Here is a 21198-nt window from a genome sequence, read left to right as displayed (position 1 = left end):
ATCTGGTTCTGGTGACTTTGAATTGATAGGGGCTGTCTCTGGTCTGTGCTCTTGGCCACCAGGCATCAGCTGTCTACAGCCCAGGGACCAAGGCCTGAAGCCTGTACACACAGGCCCTCAGCTCCCAGCTGGGACCATCCTCCAAAACCTCGTGGTCCATCCAGAAACTCCAAGGAGGGAGTTCCCCTGCTGGCTCAGTGGTAATGAGCCTGACTAGTATCCATGAGAACGCAGGTTCACTCCCTGCCCTTGCTCGGTGGGTTAAGGATCTGGCGTTGCTGTGGGTGTGGTGTAGGCTGGCGGCCACTGCTCTGATTCGACCCCTAACCTGGGAACGTCCATGTGCCAGTGCTGTGGCTCTAAAAAGACCACAAAAGAAAGAAGGAAGGATGGAAAGAAACAAGGAAAGAGAAAGGAAGGAAGAAAAGAAGGGAAACTCCAGGGAACAGTTGGTCATACCCCCTTCTTGATTACTTCTCCTGATGAGGGACTCACTCCTTCCTGAGCAGCCTCCCCTCTCCTGATAGCCCAAATCTTGGGAAATTTCATTCCAGCACTGAGACAAAGTGTTTCCTCACTCTCGTCCGGTGGCCGCAGTTCTGCCTCCAGAACCCGAGACAGATCCAGCAGTTAGTCTGGCATCGGCCCCTTGAGGGAAGCGACTGGGTGCTCTCTCCCAAAGGCTCGCCCGTGCTCCCCAGCCTCCTCTTTGTGCTGTCTTGGGCCGTTTCCTTTCCCCAGCTGCCCTTCTCCACCCACAGGGTGTACCCAGGCCTGGGGTTGGGGGCTGGAGCTGGCAGGGTGCATCATGGTCCCTGTTAGAGCAGACCAGGCAAGTAGCTCCTGCCACCAACAGCCCCCATTCCAGCCTGGACCCCTTGTCCTTCACGCTCTGCTGCCACCCAGCCCCATGGCTTCCGACCCCCTGTGTGCGTTTGCACGTGCTCTTCCCTGGGCGAGGAATGCTAGCATCCCATCTCCACCTCCTCCTCCAACGCTCTGTCGTGTGCCACCTCCTCCAGGAAGCCCTCCCGGACTTCCCCTCTACTTCAGGCCTGCTGGGTGCCTCCTCCAAGCACCCCCAGGCCTGCGCCTTCCTCTGTCACAGCCCAGGGCACACTGCCATCCTGTGCTGTTTGTTTTAGTTGAAACAGAGTTGATGTACAATGTTGTGTTAATTTCTGCTATTCGACAAAGTGATTCCGTTATACATATACCTACATGTTCTTTTTTAAAAAAATTCTCCTCCATTATGGTTTATTATAAGACGTTGAATGTATTCTCTCTGCTCTGTAGCAGGATCTTGTTGTTTAGCCTATCCGTGTGCAGTAGCTTTCATCTGCTAACTCCAGCCTCCCACGCCATCCTTCTCCTAACCCCTCCCTCTTGGCAGCCACACGTCTGTTCTCCTTGTCTGTGAATCTGTCTCTGTTCTATAGGTAGGTTCATTTGTGTCGTCGTGTCAGTGATATCACATATGGTATTTGCCTTTCTCTGACTTAGCGCACTTAATATAAGAATCTCTAGGTCCATCTATATTGCTGCAAATGGCATTAGTTCATTCTTTTTTATGGCTGAGTAGTATTCCATTGTGTATACATATACCACATCTTCTTAATCCATTTATCTGTCAATGGACAGGTAGGTTGTTTCCACATCTTGGCTATTGTGAATAGTGCTGCAATGAACATAGGGGTGCGTGTATCTTTTTGAATAATAGTTTCATCCAGACAGATGCCCAGGAGTGGAATTGCTGGATCCCATGGTAGTTCTATATTCAGTTTTCTAAGGAACCCTCAGACTGTTCTCCATAGTGGCTGTACCAACTTACATTCCCACCAACAGTGCAGGAGGGGTCCCTTTTCTCCACACCCCCTCCAGCATGTGTTATGTACAGACGTCTTAATGACAGCATTCTCCAGTGTTGACTGCGGACCCTGGAGTCCGTGGGGGGGGCTCCAGATCTGTATCTGGCACCGATGTCTTGCCAGCACGCCCTGTTGCATATCTGCAAACTTCTCCCTAATGCTGGAGCAATGACGGCGCCAGCCTCTTTGACGGCGGTGTCCCACACTGAAAGCCCTCCCGGCGTGCTCATGGTCTGCTCTGCCAGGGCCCCCAGGGCCACCCTGCCCCTTTAGGATGCCGACAGGGCAGAGCTGTGGCTGGAGAGGCCTGGCTGGTCCTTGTGCAGGTGGAGCAGACACCACGGGGCCCAGGGGCAACTCAGATAGAGGTGCTGGAGAGCCTGGCTGGAGGGGGGGCTGTGGGAGGGGGCCCAGGGAGGGCTCCGGAAGCCGGATGGGGTGTCGTCGGGCAGTGGGGCCACGTGGTGACCGAGCAGCTCAGTCTAGAAGGAGGCTGAGCTGTGATGGGTGAAGAGGTCCCCATTGTCCAGCCAGGGCGGCCTCTGTCCCCTCTGGTCTGTGCTCAGACCTGGTTGCTCTCAGCTTTGTCTCAGTTCCTTGTGGTCTCAGAGGCCTGGTCTGCCATGGGTGACACTGTTGGGGACAGGGGAACACCCAGCCCCACCGTCCACACCCAGCTGGGGCCAGAGGTTGGAGGCCACTCTGCTCTGTCCAGCTCCTGGCCTGAGTCGCCCTGACCTCCATCCTTCTCACCAACTTGTCGGGAAAGCTGTCCCAAGTCCATGTCGCAGAGGCTGCTTCGAAGTCCCTTCACTTTGGCCAGTTGCTTGCAGGGAACCCCAGGGAACACCCCTTCCTGGTCCCCCGCAGATCCTGGGTCTGTGCCGGGCGACACACTGGCCACTCCTGCCCTCCCACCATGTGGAGGTGACCCTGACAGTCCATCTCCTGGGAGCGGCCTCCAGCAGTGACAGCAGGGCGGCCAGTGCCGGTGGGGCCCAGACCGTTTGTTCTTAGCCTGGCCTGGTCCTCCTGTCGCCTGTGGGTATGGCTGTGTTTCCACATCCCCTGTGGCCTTGTTCCGGGGGGATTGCCGTCTCTCAGGACATGGGCTCTGGGGTGGCTCCATTGGGTCCGGTTTGGAGGGGCATACGCCCTGGGTCACCCCTCCTATCACCCCCCACCCCAGCCCCCGGTGACAGGCTGCTCTGTCCCAAGCGCCTCCGGGGAACAGGCACCCACATATGGCTTTCCACATAGGATTTCTCGTCTTGGCAGTGTCCCATTTTACGGACGAGGAAACTGAGGCTTAGGAAAATTAAATGCCCTGCTGGGTGACACAGGCAGCCAGTGACAAAACCTGGGGTGGGGATGCTCCTGCCTTGGCTCCCCCCTCACTGATGGAGTCCACATCACTGAGGTGGCGGGCAGGGGGGCACCGGGGCATGGAGACTGGGTCCCTGACCACCACCCCCCCGACGTACCCTCGAATCTGAGCAGGTGGGAGCTTCAGCGCTGCCTCCTGGTGGGACGCCAGGCTTCCCCTCTGCCCTTCACCCACGGCCACATCCTCAGTCGGCTCTGGGAGGAAGAATCCAGATCCTCTCCAATGGACAGGTGACCCTGGGCAGGCCTGGGAGCCTGGCTGGGCACAGTGTCACCAGTGGAGGGCATCGCACGGGAGGTCTGGCCCGAACAAGATGCAGGAGGAAGGCGGGGCCCTCGGAGGCCACAGAGAACCCAGGGCTGTCGCGGGGTTGGGCACAGCGCGCCCGCCCGTCCCCAGGCAAGGGGGCCAGTAGTTCCTGGTGCGGTTTCCTTGCAGACGCCGTGCTGGGGGGTAGAGGGGCTGAGCTCGCCTGTGTCATCAGACACAGCGCGGGTTCTGAGTCTGACCGTGCCACTGACTGGCTGTCGGCCACTGGTCCCCCTCTAGACTCTGTCTGCTAATCCGCAAATGGATGGTCCCCCCGGGGGGCCTCCGACAGAGGCAGCTGCCTTCAGCTGGGGGAACGCCCTGCTGGCTTCATCCTCTGACGCTGACATCGAGGGAGGAAACACGGGGTTAAAGCGTCTTGCTTGCTCCGACCCTCAGGGGTCACCGCAGCCTGGCCGGAGGCTTCAGCTTGGCCCTTCTGAGAAGGTGACGGCCCCGCAGGCAGATTCACACTTGAGAATGTGTCTCTTTAGAACATTCTAGCAGGTGGAGGCCGGCCTTGCCTGGCTCTGCTCACCAAGCATAAGTCACTCCCTTGTCTCAGAGATGGTGAGACCAGCCCGGCCCATAGCCTCCGGCCCAGACCACAGCCCCTCCTCCGGCTGCCTGTGGGTTTTCCACAGCTCCCAGCAAGAGTGGGATGGCTCAGGAGTTCCCGCTGGGGCTCAGCAGGTTAAGGATCTGACGTTGTCTCTGTGAGGATGAGGGTTTGATCCCTGGCCTCGCTCAGTGGGTTAAGGATCTGGTGTTGCCATAAGCTGTGGTGTAGGTCGCAGAGGCAGCTCAGATTCGGTGTTGCTGTGGCTGTGGTGCAGACCAGCAGCTGCACCTCCACTTCGACCCCTGGCCTGGGAACCTCCATATGCTGCAGGTGGGGCCCTAAAAAGAGCAACAAACAAAGCGGGGCTGCTCAGGCCTCCACCCACGACACCCCAGGGCACAAGAACCCCTCGAGGGGCACGAAGACCAGCGAGCCTGGCCCTGCCTCTGCCCATCCCTGAGCGGAAGGGAAGCTTTTGAGAAGGGGCACTGACTTCCCCCGCCACCCTTGGTGGTGCCCTCCGCTACCTGCTAAGCAGGTGCCTGTCTCTGGACTGCACGCCTCTTCCTTCTGAGGAAGCAGGATGCTCCCTCCTCCAAGAAGTCCACCCAGCCTCTCCCACCCCGAGTTCCCTTCTTTTGAGTTCCCGGGACACCCATCACAACACGCCCTGCTCAGGGGGCACTGAGGCAGACCACCGCAGGCGTCACAGTCCCTGCCCTGGGGGGCAGGACCATCTGGAGACGTCCCCTCTGCTGCAGTCTCCATGCCTCGCTCACAGTGGGCTCCCGGCGCCGGTGGCTGCCAGTGTTTTGATTTATAATAATAACAATACCCAGCACCTCTGCGACTCCTGCGTGGGGCCATGCGCTGCCCTGAGCACTTCGCGGATGCTGATCCCCGTGACCGCCCAGCAGGTGGCCTCGGGTACCGTGGTCCCCATCTTATAGGGAACCTGCAGTTCAGGAAAGGTGCAAACTGTCCTAAGGTCACGTGGCTTGTAGGTGGCGGGAGTGGAGTGTTCTGCAGGCAGCGATGCAGACGGGATGTGCTCTGAAGGACTGCACGGTGCTGCCACACGCCCGCGTGTGCACGCACAGGACTCATGCGCAGAGGGCATGCCCACACGCGTGCACACACAGTGAACACGCAGTGCGTGTGGAGATACATGGTCGTGCTCTCACACGTGGATGCACATTCGCACACAGAGGGAATCCACGCACGCACATGTGACTCTCAGCAGAAACAGAAATCGTTCCCCTGGCCCACCACCTCTCCTGTCACCCGTTTGCCACCTGCTTCTCTTCCCAGAGGAGCCACCCGCCCCGTCCCCAGAGAAGCAAATGCCACTCTTTTCCTGGATCTTCTGTTGTCTCCCGTGAGAGACAAGTTACTCAATTTCTCATCTTTAAAATAGGTGGAGTCTCTAGTTCCACCCATGTTGCTGCAAATGGCATTATTTTGTTCTTTTTGATGGCTGAGTAATATTCCATTGTGTATATACACCATATCTTCTTAATGCATTCATCTGTCAATGCACATTTAGGTTTTTTCCTTGTCTGGGCTATTGTGAACAGTGCTGCTATGACAAGGGGGGCGGGGGGGAGGGAGTGGGCTTTGGGGTTAGTAGATGCAAACTACTGTATTTGGAGTGGATAAGCAATGAGATCCTGCTGTACGGCAGGGGGAACTATATCTGGTCACTTGTGATGGAGCAGGATGGAGGAGAACATGAGAAAAAGAATGTGTATATATGTATGACTGGGTCACCTGGCTGTACAGCAGAAATTGACAGAACATTGTAAATCAACTATAATGAAAAATCAATTTAAAAGAAACTACAAAAGAAAAAAAAAATCAGTTGGTTGAGTTGTTGATTTCAAGGCCAACGTGCTGGCCAAAGACAGGCTCCGGAGTGTGGCTTCTCATTTTGCTTCTCATGCCTTGTGGTCGGGGGTCATCTTTTGTGGCTTGAGCTTACCTTTGGCCTGTCTCTTCCTCTCCTGGGTGGCTCACCGAGTCCTCTCCCCAAGAGAAGTTCTGGGGAACAGAATTTGCTTCACCTTCTTCAGTAACATGAATGTAGGAAAGTAAAGTGCTGAGTGGAGGAAGACTTCCCAGAGGTGGGACATTGGGTATGGGACTCTGAAGGGTGAATAGGAGTCTGTCCACTTTGGACAGAGCAAGTATAAACAAAAGTCAAACGGCATTTTCAGCAGCTGAAATACAATGTGGAGTTTTCAGTCGTGAGGATCTGGCTTGACAGGTAACCAAGTCCCTTAAAAGCGTGTTTTTCCCCTCCTGTCAGGCAACTTCAACCAACCAGACCAAATACTACATCTCTTACCGTCGCAATGAATTTGTCCTGATGAAGCTGCCCAAGTATGCCTTGCCAAAGGTAAGAGTGCGTTCCCCATTCCACCCGGCCCCGAGCCGGGTCCTGAGCCTGCACTGACTCTCGAGGCCACAGGGCTCCCGCCCTTGGGCTTGGGGTTGGCAGGTCAGGATGAGGGAGAGCAGGGTGGCCGTGCTTCCTCCAGCCACTCGCCGCCTCCCCCTCCACTCCAGCCTCAGTCCCTCCTGTTTTAGGGCCACTGCCATGCTCTGCCCTCTGCCCAGTCCCTCCTATTTTAGGGCCACTGCCATGCTCTGCCCTCTGCCTGGTCTTTCTTTTCCCCAAGCTCCTGCGCATGTGGTATTTCAGAGAAAGGCCTTGTCCCACTGAGCCGGCAGGCTGGTCGGGGCCTCGGCCTCCTGCTCACACCCACACTTCTCCTTCCTTAACGTTCAGGATGCTGGAACCCCCGTCTGTCTCCTGCTCTCATCTGGAATTTCCCAGGTGGTGGGCAGTCTCTGTTTAACCCACCTCTGCATTCCCACTGGCTTATGTGGTGCCTGGTACATAGTAGGTGCTCAGTTAATGCTACTCCCTTCCCCTTGCCTGGCAAGCAAAGAAGGGGAGGTGGAGGTGGCCCAGACCCTGCCCTGGCCCTGCCTGAAGGTGAACTGCCCAGCCTGCTCCCTGCTGTGTTACTCCACTTTGACAAAGGAGGTGGCTGACGTTCAGAGAGGCTGAGTAACCCATCTGAGGTCACACAGCTGCTTAGAAACCAAAGCAGGTTTCCAAGTGAGGTCTGGGCAAGCCTGAGACCAGCCTCCGGCCACACCTCCCCCAGAGGGAGCCCTCTGTCCCCCGTGTATAAGTCACAAGCGCAGATTGAAGCACCCCTACCCCCACCCCTTCCCCGCTACACTTATCTGGTGTCATGTCTAAGCTCGGAGCTGACGCTGCAGCTGTGAGTCAGACAGCCCAGCTTCCTGCCCTTGTGGGGTTTCCCTAGAGAAAAGAGCCAGAAAGCCAAGCGGACAGACAAACATGTCAGATCATTGCAAGCTGCTATTTGTACTGACAGAGGCAGGGAAACTTCCCCAAGGGGGTATTTCATCTGAAGCCCAAAGTTTGGGGGAAAGCTATCCAGATGTAGGAAAGGGCAGGTGCAAAGGCCCTGGGGCAGGAGAGACCTGGCTGGAGGGTGTTGAATGGGGGCAGGGTGAGAGGAGATGGACACCCTGGACCTTGAGGGGAGGGGTGGGTGCCACTTGCTGGAAGGACTGGACGCAGGTCCTGCTGCGCAGGCACCGCCGCCTCTCATCAGCCAGAAGTGGGAAATGTTCCTGAGGCTTTTAAAACTTAAAAAAAAAAATCTCTTTAGGGGAGTTCCCATCGTGGCGCAGTGGTTAACGAATCCGACTAGGAACCATGAGGTGGCGGGTTCGGTCCCTGCCCTTGCTCAGGGGGTTAACGATCCGGCGTTGCCGTGAGCTGTGGTGTAGGTTGCAGACGCGGCTCGGATCCCGCGTTGCTGTGGCTCTGGCGTAGGCCGGTGGCTATAGCTTTGATTCGACCCCTAGCCTGGGAACCTCCATATGCCGCAGGAGCGGCCCAAGAAATAGCAACAACAACAACAACAACAACAAAAAGACAAAAGACAAAAAAAAAAATCTCTTTAGAAAAAGAAACCGGGGGGGGGGGGTGTAAGCGAAGGGAAGGGGAGGGAAATGAAGGAAAGGAAAGGAAAGGCGCAGGCTTGACGGAATCCCTCCAGTCTGGGCCGAGTAAGGAAGTGAGGAGCTAATGGCGTCATTCAGGGCAAATGCCTTTGGTCCCGTGGGGCGAGGGACCTTTCAGCTTCTGGGAGACTCTTCCTCCGTCCCTGGGGGCTGCAGCATCCTGTGTCCTGAGCCCTTGTCTGGGGTGTTGGGGGGCTGTTGGGTGGGCACCTGGGTCCCTCCCTGCTCCCCACCGGTGCTGGGACCTGGCTGGCCAGCTGCTGCACCTTTCCTGGGATGGGGACAGCTGGGCCGGTGGCCAGGCCGTTTCTGAGGGTCTTCTAAGGAGGCTACTGCTACAGGTCATGACCCCCTTGACCTTGAGCGATGGCTGCACCTCCCTGGTCGGCGGCTGGGATGGCAGTGCCTGTTTCTGAGCATCTCTGGTGGGTGTGTAGGAAGCTGCCCTGCGTGTGTCCGGCCGCAGGTCCTTGACAGTACACACCGCCTGCTGGCTTCCTCTTCCCATTTCCGAGGAAATAAGGGGCCTTGAAAAGGCTCACAAAGCTGTGAAAGAAGTACAGCCCCCCCATCATCAGCGGGTGACAGAAATGAGACACAGGCATGCCCCGCCTGTCATCCAGTTTCAAGGGACAATCAGGGACCCATTCATATTGGTGGCATTTGCCTTGGCACTAAGTGTCCCCACTCAGGGGTCCTGCCCAGGACCCGGGGATTGGCAGGGGAGGACGCTGGACCGGTGGGGCTGCTCTTGGGGATCAGCCCTGGCACCCCGAGCCCTGCGGAGCCCTCGAGGCCACACAGGGTCTTGCCGAAGACTCGCCCATCCAGAGAGGGCTGCTCCCTGGCCACCCGATCCAGAAGAGCAGCAGGACCCAGCGCCCCCACCGACGACTTAGAGGGCTGGCTGATCGAATTGCCTAATCAGATTTGGTTGTTAGATGGTGAATTTGTAGCTCTGGCCTATTTCCTCCCCGCAAACCATCCCTACCTTTTTTTTTCTTTAATTACCCAAGTGACATCCTGAAAAGAATAGAAATTGGAGCCAAGTCCTCACCACAGCGCCCCCCCCCCCCCTGCCGCCGTTCCCAGGTCCCAGTCCTGTTCCGTTTCCCTCTTCCTTGACCCCAGGCCAGAGTGACTTTCCTGGAGCTGCAGCATTGCAGACACTTCGCCTGCCATTGTCTCAGAAGGATTTTTTCCCAAATGATACATGATACCCAATTTGAAGGACTGTAAAACTTTCAGCTCAGGAGACCTTACCTTGTTCAGCTAAGCCAGACTCCTGCTGTGTAGACATTTGGGTTGTTTCCATATTTCGTAATTATAAACAGTGCTGCCGTGAATATATTTGTGCCCTTAGGTATTTCTTTCTTTCTTTCTTTCTTTTTTTTTTTTCTCAAGTTAGTTGAAGACCTTCCGGAGAGAGGTTATAAATATTTGTGTAGCTGGGTTGCTTTCTTCAAGTATTCCGCCTTGCCATTGGCAAAGTTCGAATAGACCCGTTTGAACACGGCTTTGCCGGGTTTTGAGTTGTATCAATTCTTTGTGTTTTCTTTGTACCTAAAAAGGGATAAATGGTACATACCATTCTGCCGTTTTAATTCACCTGGCTCCAAAAACTAACGGGCAAGCCGTTTTTATCATATTTTCCAGCCTCCTTTGCTGGAATTGTTTACTCATAGAGATTTTTTTTAAAAGGCTTATGATCTCTAACAGAAAAAAAAAAAATAGGCAAAGGCTATAAAGACAAAAGACGGAAAAAATTCTAAATTACTATCCATTACATAAAAAACGTTCATAAGCATAAAATAATGCACATTTGCTTTAAGGTAAAAAGTCTTTATCTGTAATGTGCTTGTGTAAAATCCATAAAGCGTGAGAATAAAGGAGGAGGTGACGTCAGAGAAGACGGTCACGTGGGAAACACCAGAAGTCTGGTTTCTCACTTGGACCTCAGTCATGCTGGCGGAATCTGCCCAATGTCACTATTTTGGAGCTATTCAAAGGCTTGCAGCTTCCAGGGGGCTGTTTGCACAGTCAGTCAAGGTCCATTGCCACAGTTTTAGCTCTTGCCAAGATAGCAGCTACCTGTCTCCCCCCCACACCCCCCCACACCCCCAGCGGCAGAGCAAGAAGCCACACACATGTTCCTGGGGCAGTAGACACACACCTTGTAGGAGCCGGGGGGTGCAGAGGGCATTGTCCTTAAAGATTGCACCTCGGCCCCCAAATATTGAAAGTCTGGGCTCAGACTGTTGACTGTTGCTTCTGGTCATGTGAGCAGACACCCAGGCAGGCAGCTGTTATTGCAACCAGCACCAGCTAAAGCAGCTTCCAAGGGATGCCAGAGGACATGTCACCAAAGCAAACTTGGTTTCACTCACCCACATGCAGTAACGCCCATCTCCTGACACCAGGTTGTGGCGAAGGAGGGGGTGGCATTTACTGCAGAGCACCAAGCAGGGAGTCCAGGACAGCTGGCTCTCAAAACACCCGAACTCCCTGATGCGTTTCAGCAAAGCATTTTTTTTTTTTATTTTCCCACTGTACAGCAAGGGGGTCAGGTTATCCTTACATGTATACATTACAATTACATTTTTCCCCAGCCTTTCTTCTGTTGCAACATGAGTATCTAGACAAAGTTCTCAATGCTATTCAGCAGGATCTCCTTGTAAATCTATTCTAAGTTGTGTCTGATAAGCCCAAGCTCCCGATCCCTCCCACTCCCTCCCCCTCCCATCAGGCAGCCACAAGTCTCTTCTCCAAGTCCATGATTTTCTTTTCTGAGGAGATGTTCATTTGTGCTGGATATTAGAGTCCAGTTATAAGTGATATCATATGGTATTTGTCTTTGTCTTTCTGGCTCATTTCACTCACTATGAGATTCTCTAGCTCCATCCATGTTGCTGCAAATGGCATTATGTCATTCTTTTTTATGGCTGAGTAGTATTCCATTGTGTATATATACCACATCTTCTGAATCCACTCATCTGTCGATGGACATTTGGGTTGTTTCCATGTCTTGGCTATTGTGAATAGTGCAGCAATGAACATGCAGGTGCACGTGTCTCTTTTAAGTAGAGTTTTGTCCGGATAGATGCCCAAGAGTGGGATTGCGGGGTCATATGGAAGTTCTATGTATAGATTTCTAAGGTATCTCCAAACTGTTCTCCATAGTGGCTGTACCAGTTTACATTCCCACCAACAGTGTAGGAGGGTTCCCTTTTCTCCACAGCCCCTCCAGCACTTGCTATGTGTGGATTTATTAATGATGGCCATTCTGACTGGTGTGAGGTGGTATCTCATGGTAGTTTTGATAGCAAAGCATTTTTAAAGGCCAGGTGAGAGAGGGGCGTCCCAGGGCATGTGACCGGCCCGTGCACAGTTCTCTGATGGGTTGATGGTGAGGCAGCAGGGCTGTGCCACAGGGGTTCACATCAATCCTTAGGGGCCAGTAGGTCTGAGGACTCTGTGTACATGGTCATCGAGTAGTTAGTGTCTTCCATTTGGTGGTGGTTTTTAGCGTCTTAATAACAACTCAGAAAATGTGCATCACATACTGTTACCCGGGTCCTTCAGAGAGGATCTGTAGCAGAGGAAATGGGGGAGGGGTCTGTCCTGATCTTTTACAGCCTTATCCTGTTTCCATTCCCCCCCCACCTTCATTTTCCCTCTTTTCCCTTTTGGGAACCAACATGGAAGGACTAGGACATTCAAAAGCAACCACACAGATGGAGGAATTTAGAAAGTCACCAAGCATGCCCAGGGAAAACGTCAGGCTGAGAAAACACCTGCGATTCAGCTTACACTTCAGGCTGATCCCTGGTACAGAGATAGCATGCAGCAATGCAATCAAAGTCAAAAACAAAAAACAACCAACTCTGGGGAAAGGAGAGTCTAATTTCCAGAGTTACACATTATTAGATTTTCACACCAGCTTTCAACAACAACAACAAAGAGCCACAAAGCAAAGAAAGTATGACCCAGGAGTTCCCGTCGTGGCGCAGTGGTTAACGAATCTGACCAGGAACCATGAGGTTGTGGGTTTGCTCCCTGGCCTTGCTAGTGGGTTAAGGATCCAGCCTTGCCATGAGCTGTGGTGTAGGTCACAGGCGTGGCTCAGATCTGGCATTGCTGTGGCTGTGGTGGAGGTCAGCGGCTACAGCTCCGGTCAGACCCCTAGCCTCCAAATGACGCAGGTGTGGCCCTAGAAAAGACAAAAAAAAAAAAAAAAAGAAGGTATAACCCATTCAAAGGAAAAAACATCAACAGAAGTTATTCCTGAGAAAAACCAGATGGCAGACCTACTAGACACCGACTTTAATACAACCATCTTCCAGATGCACCAAGAAATAAGGAAATGTGGAGAAAGCCAAGAAAACAATGTACGTAAAAATTAGAAATACAGGCACTCCTCGCTTTACTGCACCTCACAGATATTGCATTTTTTTTTTTATAAATCATAAGTCTGTGCCAACCTGCATAAAGCAAGTCTATCAACACCATTTTTCCAACAGCCTTTGCTCACTGGACATCTCTGCGTCACGTTTTAGTGACTCTCACAATATCTCAAGCGTTTGCATTATTACCATTTTTGTTATAGTGATCTCTGATCGGTGATCTTTATATTTTATATCTTAAATATAATTATTTAGGGGCAAACTTAATTTATAGATATTGTATGTGTTCTGACTGCTTCGCTGACTAGCCAGTCCCCCCATCTCTCTCCCTCTCCTTTGACCTCCCTTTTCTCTGAGACACAACAATATTGAGATTAGGCCAATTAATAACCTTACCGTGGCCTCTCACTTGAAATTGAAACTTGGAAATGATTATGCTTAGTGAAGAAGAGGTGAAAAGCCAAAAACTAGCCCTCTTGCACCAAACAGCCACGTTGAGAATGCAAAGAAAAACTTCTTGAAGGAAATTAAAAGTGTTATTCCAATGAACACACAAATGAAAAGAAAGCTTATTGCTGCTGTGGAGAAAGTTTTAGTGGCCTGGATTGAAGCTCAAACAAGCCACAGTATTCCCTGAAGCCAAAACTTAACCCAGAGCAAGGCTGTAACTCTCTTTTAATTCTGTGAAGGCTGAGAGAAGTGAAAAAGCTGCAGGAGAAAAGTTCAAAGCTAGCCAGGATTGGTTCATGAGATTTAAGGAAAGAAGCCTCCTCTGGAACATAAAAATGCAAGGTGAAGGAGCAGGTGCCGATGTAGAAGCTGCCTCACGTTATCCAGATCTAAGATAATTAATGAAGGAGGTTACACTAAGCAGATTTTCAATGTAGACAAAGCCTTTTGTTGGAAGAAGATGCCAGGGATTTCCCATCGTGGCTCAGTGGAAACGAATCTGACTAGTATCCATGAGGATGCAGGTTCCATCCCCTGCCTCACTTAGTGGGTTGGGGATCCAGCATTGCTGTGAATTGTGGTGTAAACCACAGATGCGGCTCAGATTCCGTGTGGCTGTGGCTGTGGCTGTGGCCGGCAGCTACAGCTCTGATCCGACCCCTAGCCTGGGAACTTCCATATGCCACAGCTGCAGCCTTAAAAAACAAAAAGAAAAAGGATGCCATCTAGGACTTTCATAGTTAGAGAGGAGAAGTCAATGCCTGGCTTCAAATCTTCAAAGGGCAGGCTGATTCTCTTCCTAGGGACTAATGCATCTGGTGGCTTTAAGTTGAAACTAGGGCTCATTTACCATTTTAAAAATCTTTGGCCCCTTAAGGATGATGCTAAATCTACTCTGTCTGTGCTCTGTAAATGGAATAATAAAGCCTGGATCACAGCTCATCTGTTTACAACATGGCTTACTGGATATTTTAGGCCCACTGTTGAGACCTACTGCTCAGAAAAAAAATTCCTCTCAAAATGACTGCTCATCTGGCAATGCGCCTGGTCACCTGAGAGCTCTGATAGAGAGCCACGCGAGGGCAATGTTTTCATACCGGCTGACATTTTGTGGTCCATGGGTCAAGGAGTAACTTTGACCTTCAAGTCTTATTTTATAAATGTATTTCATAAATCCGTAGCTGCTATAGACAGTGATTCCTCTCATGGATCCAAGCAAAGTCAATGGGAAATCTTATGGAAAGGATATACCATTCCAGATGCCTTTAAAAGTATTTGTGATTCATGGGAAGAGGTCAAAATATCACCATTAACAGGAGTTTGGAAGAAGTTGATCCCAGCCCTCATGGATGGCTTTGAGGGGTTCCAGATTCAACGGAGGAAGGAACTGCAGATGCGGCAAAAACAGCAAGAGAACTAGAATTAGAAATGGAGCCTGAATATATGTGACTGAGCTGCTGCAATCTGATGATAAAACATCAGCGGATGAAGAAGTAACTTAGCTGTTAAAGCAATGGCAGGTTTGAGAGGGTGGACTCCAACTTCGAAAGAAGTGCTACTGCAGGTAAAGTGCTATCAAACAGCATCACAGTCTACAGAGAAATCTTTCATGAAAGGAAGAGTCAGTCAATGCAGCAAACTTCATTGTCTTATTTTAAGAAACAGCCACAGCCATGCCACCCTTCAGCAACCACCCCGCTGATCGGTCAACAGCCATCAGCAGAGGCAAGTCTCTCCACCAGCAAAAAGATAATGACGCACAGAAGGCTCAGGTGATGGTGAGCATTTTTTTTAGCAATCAAGTATTTTTTAACTAAGGTATATACATGTTTAAGACATAATGCTATTGCACACTTAATAGACCACAGTGTAGTGTAAACATAACCTTTATACACACCGAGGAAGCAAAGAAAAAATTCTGTGACTCACTCTATTGTGATATTTGCCTGCCATCTCTCTGAGGGATGTCTATACCTAAAAATAGATAGAACACATAAATGGAACCAATAAGAAATCCTGGGGAGGTCCTGGCCTGGCTCAGCAGTTAATGAATCTGACTGGCATCCATGAGGATGTGGGTTTGATCCCTTGTCTTGTTCAGTGGGTTAAGGATCCATGTGCTGTGGTGTAAGTCGCAGATGCAGCTCGGATCCCGCGTTGCTGTGGCCATGGTATAGGCCGGTGGCCACAGCTCCAATTCAGCCTCTAGCCTGGGAACCTCCACATGCCATGGCTACAGCCCTAAAAAGACCAAAAATTAAAAAAAAAAAAATTCTGGATCTAAAAGGAACAATAATTGAAATAGAAGATTGACTAGAGAGATTTAAAAAGAGATTTGATCAGACAGAAGAATCAGAGAACTTGAAGACAGGACTGTTGAAATTATAAAATCTGACAAACAGGAAGAAATAAGATTGAACAGAAGGCAACAGAATCTTAGAGACCTGTAGGGAGCATCAGGTGGACCAACATATGCATTATGGACGACCTAGAAGAAGAAGAAGAGAGAAAGGGGCAGGTAAGTTATTTGAAGAACTAGTGGCCCCAAACTTCCTTAAAGTTGATGAAAGACAGGGCTATAAATATCTAACAAAGCTTGATGAGCACAAAGTAGTATAAACACCAAGGGTTCCACACCAAGACACGTTATGATCAGACTCTGGAAAGATGCAGAAAGAACCTTGAAAGCAGCCACAGAACCAACTTGTTGCACACAGGTGATCCTCAGGAAGATAAGAAGCAGGTTTCTCATCAGAAATCTTGGCAGCCAGAAGGCAATGCGTCACTATATTCAAAGTGCTGGAAGAATTTGACGAAGGTGTTTCATTGGGCTGTTCCTTGAGTTTTATGCACAAATCTATAGGGAAATCTCCCCTATCATGCTTATTTTAAAAGTTTTTAAACTTCCCAAAATTAATTCTTAGCGTGTTTTCACTACAACTAATGGAATCATGCAAATATATGCCATTTCTATCTGCTTTTCGTCTCCATTCCTCTTCCCATGACAGCACCCCTTCCTCATTCCTCAGGGTAACTGAGGTAGCAACTCTTAGAGACATCTTGATATTCCTTCTTCCCCTTCCTCTTAGTTTGACAAACCCCAACTTCAAGCTGGAATATTGCTTGCCAGCTAGGACTAGTATTCCCTAGCTTTTCTTGCAGCTACATGTGGTCATTTCTAAAATCTGGGCAGTGAGATTAGGTCAAGTATCATGTCCAGGAGATTTCTCTGAGCCCTCCTTTAAAGGCTAGCCTTTCTCACCCTCTTCACTCCCTCCCTCCTGTTGCTTTGCATGTTGATGTGATGGCTGGAGCTCTAGCAATCATCATGGGCCCTGAGGACAAGAGCCATTAGAATGGTGATCTAGAAGGAACCACTGTCCCTGGTCACTTTGCGGAACTTCCATTCTGGAACATCTACCTCTGGACTTCTTTTACATATAGGAGAAATGAGTTTCTATCTCATTTTTTTTTCAGTTTCTATGACTTAACAATCAAACTTAATTCTACCTGATAACAAACATTGGCAACTCTGGTGTTTCCACTTATTTCTCCAGGCCACACAGATATATATACATGCAAACACATAGCCATATGTGTCATTTTTCCATGTCTTTTGTTTTAAAATGGAGCCAACAAATGTCTCTGCTTCTAACTTTTCTTTTTTTTAAAGTGTTTTTATGCAAAATTTTCTTAAATGCAAATGTAAGAAAAAATTGCATATTATTTATTACTCTCTCATCAGCAAAGATTTTTAGAAGATTGTTCTCAGTGTGTGAAGTACAATAAGCACCCTCTAGCCCTGCTGGTAGAGAAGGAATATAAACTCTCAGGACAATAATTAAACAACACATAACAAGAGCTTTAAAAGTAATTCTTCTGAAAGTTCCCGTCGTGGCACAGCAGAAACGAATCCGACTGGGAATCATGAGGTTGTGGGTTTGATCCCTGGCCTCGCTCAGTGGGTTAAGGATCCGGCATTGCCGTGAGCTGTGGTGTAAGTCGTAGACGTGGCTCAGATCTGGTGTTGCTGTGGCTCTGGCGTAGGCTGGCAACAAGAGCTCTGATTGGACCCCTAGCCTGGGAACCCCCATATGCAATGGGTGCAGCCCTGGAAGAGGAAAAAGACAAAAAAAACAAAAAAAGTTCCTCCTCACGAGAGTTCCCTGGTGACACAACAGCTTGAGGATCCAGCATTGTCACTGCTGTGGCATGGGTTCCATCCCTGGCCAGGGAACTTCCACATGCCGCGAGTATAGCCAAAAAAAAAAAAAAAGTTCCTACTCTCAGATGCAGCAGTTTCATTCTTAGATTTATGCTGCGAAAATACGGAGACGCAGAGATCTGTGTCTGGGAATGTTTATGATTGTTTTGCACATAAAGTTGGAGGTGCTAAAGGCACACCAGTGGGGAAATATTCAGTGAAATATGGTACATCCACAAAAGGGAATATCACGCAGTCACTAAAAGTGGTGTTTGTAAATAATCTTAATGACAGAGGAAAGTGCTCCCCGTATAACGTGAACGTGCAAGTGGAAAAACCATACATGAAAAAGTGTATGAATCACGCTTGGGAACAAGCCCGGAAGTAGACGTTTTTAAATGTTAATATCAGGTCTCTCTGGGGAGAATTACAGGCAAGTTTACTGCCTTTTGACGCGTTTGCCTTTGTTTCCCGACTGTGGTAAATGTTTACCCAGGTTATGCCACCGTTTACCCAGGTGCAGAGGAGATAAGAGTCGGGATTAATGCCATAGCAGTAAATGCTGAGCGCGTCCCGTGAGGCCGATGCTTGGAACCATGGGCCGTTGGAAGGTCTGCTCCTGCTGAGGCCGCAGGATGCCCGAGAGCCCGATGACACAGTGCCTCCTGGCTGTGGCCGAGCCTGGAGAAACAGGAGAGGGCAGGGGGAGGAGCAGAGATGGCCTCACTCCCCGGGTTCCACGCGCATCCTTTGGCCACCGCGTCGCCCTGCCATCCCAGGTCGCAGGTGGGAACCGCCAGGCTTGCAGCCCTGACGCTGCGGTCCCTCCCAGGCCGTGGGCCACTTGGATCCACTTGTGTCCGTGGGTCAGACTTGACATCCACAGATGAAGGCCCCGCTCAGGCTGTCGGGGTTCTCCCCCGCCCCCAGGGGCATTGTGGACGGCTCACAGCACCACAGGCCCTTCCTGCAAAGCCCCTTCTTCTGGCTGCCTGTGCCCTGCCCCGGTGGCCTCTTCTTATCCCAGCGGAAGCTCTTGCCCAACTGGACAGAACAAGGACCCCATCTGCTACTAGAGAGAGAGAGGTCCTTTCTCATCTAACACTAGGAGAGAAACGTGAAAGGAAGCATCCCCCGTGCCCCACCCCCGCTGTACCACCCACGGTGGGCGGGCGAGGGGCTGCCCTGCCTCCGCCCGCAGGCTTAAGAGCCTGTATCCTGGCAGCTCTGCCACCAGAGGGGCCATAAAAGTCTCCGAGTGATAGAAGGCGAGCCGTAGACCTGAGCATAAAAGCTCGTTATGGCCTCGAGATGGGCCCGTTCCAGTGTCTTTTCACTGGCTCCCACACAGCACTGGGAGCAAAAAGAAAATCAAGAAGCTGGGCCTAGCCCTGGGTTGCTTCTCCCTCCGTGTTCAGTTGTTTCTTTCTTTTTTTTTTTTAATTCTGAACTGTAAAATCTGGAAATGAAGCCCGGGATGGCTGCCCGCCCACTCAGGAGCTGGCCGGGCTCCTGCTCCAGAGGAACCGGCTCCGGCCCTGGCTGCTCCCCTCCGCAGGGCAGCCCGCCTGCTGGCCAGGCGCCCGCCCTCCGCTCCCACAGGCCCTGGACTGCCCGCTGCCCAGGGGGGGTTTGTTGGCTGTGTGCGGTGGGAGTGAGGGTGGGGGGACCTGGCCTGGAGGAGCTGTGGGCCGAGGGCAGCGGTCGCCGATGACGTCCCAGACGCGCGGCTGGAGCGGATTAATCCACTCCTCCCTCTCGGTGTGCCTTCCATAAGGCAGAGACCCAGTGGCTGCCCGGTGCCGCCCGGGGCCTAGAATGGTGCCTGGCACACAGTAGGTGCTTAATGAATACATGCTGAACGAATGAACCCACAAATGCCTTGCCTGATCTTCAGGACGGGGTGAGGAAGGGGTCTAGGAGGAGACCCATTGCCGCCTCCCAGAGGAGCCAGTCTGGGGTGTGTTCTGAAGGTCTGGGGGTACAGTCTGATGGTCTGGGGTGCAGTCTGATGATCTGGGGTACGTGGAGGAAGACCTTCTCCTAGCTGCAGGGAGAGATGGGCAGACAGCCCGGGGTGGGGGGGCTGGGAGGAGGTGTCAGCCCACCCCAGCCAGTGCCTGGGCTTCCCTCCCATCAATCCAGTTTATACTTGAATTCCACAGCTGCCAACCCCACACCCACAGGGGACCCAGCCTGCACCCGGCCTTTCACGGTCCCCTCCTCTGTTCCTGTCCCCACCGGAGCCAGGGAGAGGGTCCCTCACCCAGTGGAGAGGCAGAAGGTCACTCCCATCTGGGAGGTGGAAAAACGGAGGCCCGGGGAGATAAGTTGTGGAGCTGGGGGACAGAGCCAGGCTGAAAGTCCAGGTCAGCCCGACTCCAAGGGCGCTGCGGCCACCCCCCCGCCTCCAGCCAGGCCTGGTCCAACTCCCCCCTCCCCCCCAGCCGGCTCCCCCCCTCCCCCCAGGCCTGGTCCACCCCCCCTGCCCCCCAGGGGGCTCTCCTCTCCGGCGCTGGCCCCCAGCCCGCCTCTGACCCCGGCCCCTGCCCCCCAGGATCTGCAGGTCGTCAGCACGGACGAGAGCCAGGTGTTCGTGGCCGTGCAGGAGTGGTACCAGACCGACACCTACAACCTCTACCAGTCGGACCCGCGCGGCGAGCGCTACTCGCTGGTCCTGGAGGACGTGCGCAGCTCCCGGCAGGCGGAGGAGAGCACGGTCGTCGACATCCTGGAGGTGGGACGTGCCCGAGGGCCGGGCACGTGGGGGCCCCGGCTCTGCGCCCCCCCCCCCCCTTGCTAGTGCTCCGACCCAGGGCCCTGCAAAAATTCTCTGAAGGGGAGTTCCTGTCGTGGCTCAGCGGGTTAAGAACCCGACGTAGTTTGATCCCTGGCCTTGCCCAGCGGGTTAAGGATCTGGCGTTGCCGTGGCTGTGGTGTAGGTCACAGATGTCACTCAGATCTGGCGTTGCCGTGGCTGTGGTGTAGGTCGCAGACGCAGCTCGGATCCCACGTGGCTGTGGCTGTGGTGTAGGCCGGCGGCTGCAGCTCCAGTTCCACCCTTAGCCTGGGAACTTCCATATGCCACAGGTGCAGCCTTAAAAAAGAAAATTTAAAAAAATTCTGTAAAGGGCCAAATATCTTAGGCTTTGCAGGCCACGAAGACCCTATGCAAGTACTCTTAGAGCAAGAGAGAAAACTTGCTGTTTCTGATAAAATTCAAAATGCAGACACCGAGAACTTTGTAATACAGGTCTGCTAATGAGAAGCATGGAATCTTTTGGGGGGATAACACTTTGCTGAGTTGGGGTTCAGGTTAGTGGTCCCCACCATTGACGTGATCGCCAGCCGTCAGGTGGGGCCTGAGGGACAGACCCTGGTGGCTGGTCCATCGCAGGCTCTCCCCTCCGCTGCCCCAGTGGGCGCCTCCCTCTCCCGTCCGCGTGTCCCATGTCTGCCTGGCTCTCTGGCTCTCGCTCTGTCTCTCCCGCGGCCCAAAGCTCCTCTCTCTGAGGCTGGGGCAGGGGCCTCCCAGCCTGCAGTGGGACCTCCATGTGCCCTCCCTGGGGTCCCACCCCACCTGTGTCCGAGGCTCCAAACCCGGGCTCCCGGCTCCCACACCGGGCTCCCGCCCCAGAAAAATCACCGTGCACCGTATCACTTGGATCCCACGAATGTCAGCCACGGGCCAAAGCGGGTCCGCCCTGGACCCGGCCTTTCCCGGTCCCTCCTCTGCTCTTGTCCACACCAGAGTGGGGAAGGGGTCTCTCAGCCTGTTTGCAGGTAGGGAACCTGAGGCTCCGACAGGGCAGGCCACCTGCAGAGAGACCGGAAGCGAGCGAGCCCAGGTCTGTGGGCCTGAGCCCACCCAATCTCTTGGCAGCACCCCTGGCTCAGCCATTCACCCCAAAGCTCCCACCTCAGGCTCTGCCCTCAGGGAGCCC

The 21198-nt window shown here is 52.5% G+C and overlaps 1 protein-coding gene across 4 annotated transcripts in view; it reads left to right on the top strand.

The window, feature by feature from the left end:
- The window catches only part of SORCS2 (sortilin related VPS10 domain containing receptor 2), a 463077-nt gene that overhangs the window by 392359 nt on the left and 49520 nt on the right, over positions 1–21198 (top strand). For all 4 annotated transcript variants that reach the window (XM_047798311.1, XM_047798308.1, XM_047798310.1 and 1 more), the window contains exons 8-9: positions 6435–6524; positions 19812–19991. In XM_047798311.1, the coding sequence (XP_047654267.1) occupies positions 6435–6524; positions 19812–19991 (270 nt within the window). The remainder of the gene's footprint in view (positions 1–6434; positions 6525–19811; positions 19992–21198) is intronic.

Source organism: Phacochoerus africanus, chromosome 10, assembly GCF_016906955.1.
Source record: "Phacochoerus africanus isolate WHEZ1 chromosome 10, ROS_Pafr_v1, whole genome shotgun sequence".
NCBI lineage: Eukaryota > Metazoa > Chordata > Mammalia > Artiodactyla > Suidae > Phacochoerus > Phacochoerus africanus.
This window is presented reverse-complemented; position numbering and strand designations above follow the sequence as displayed.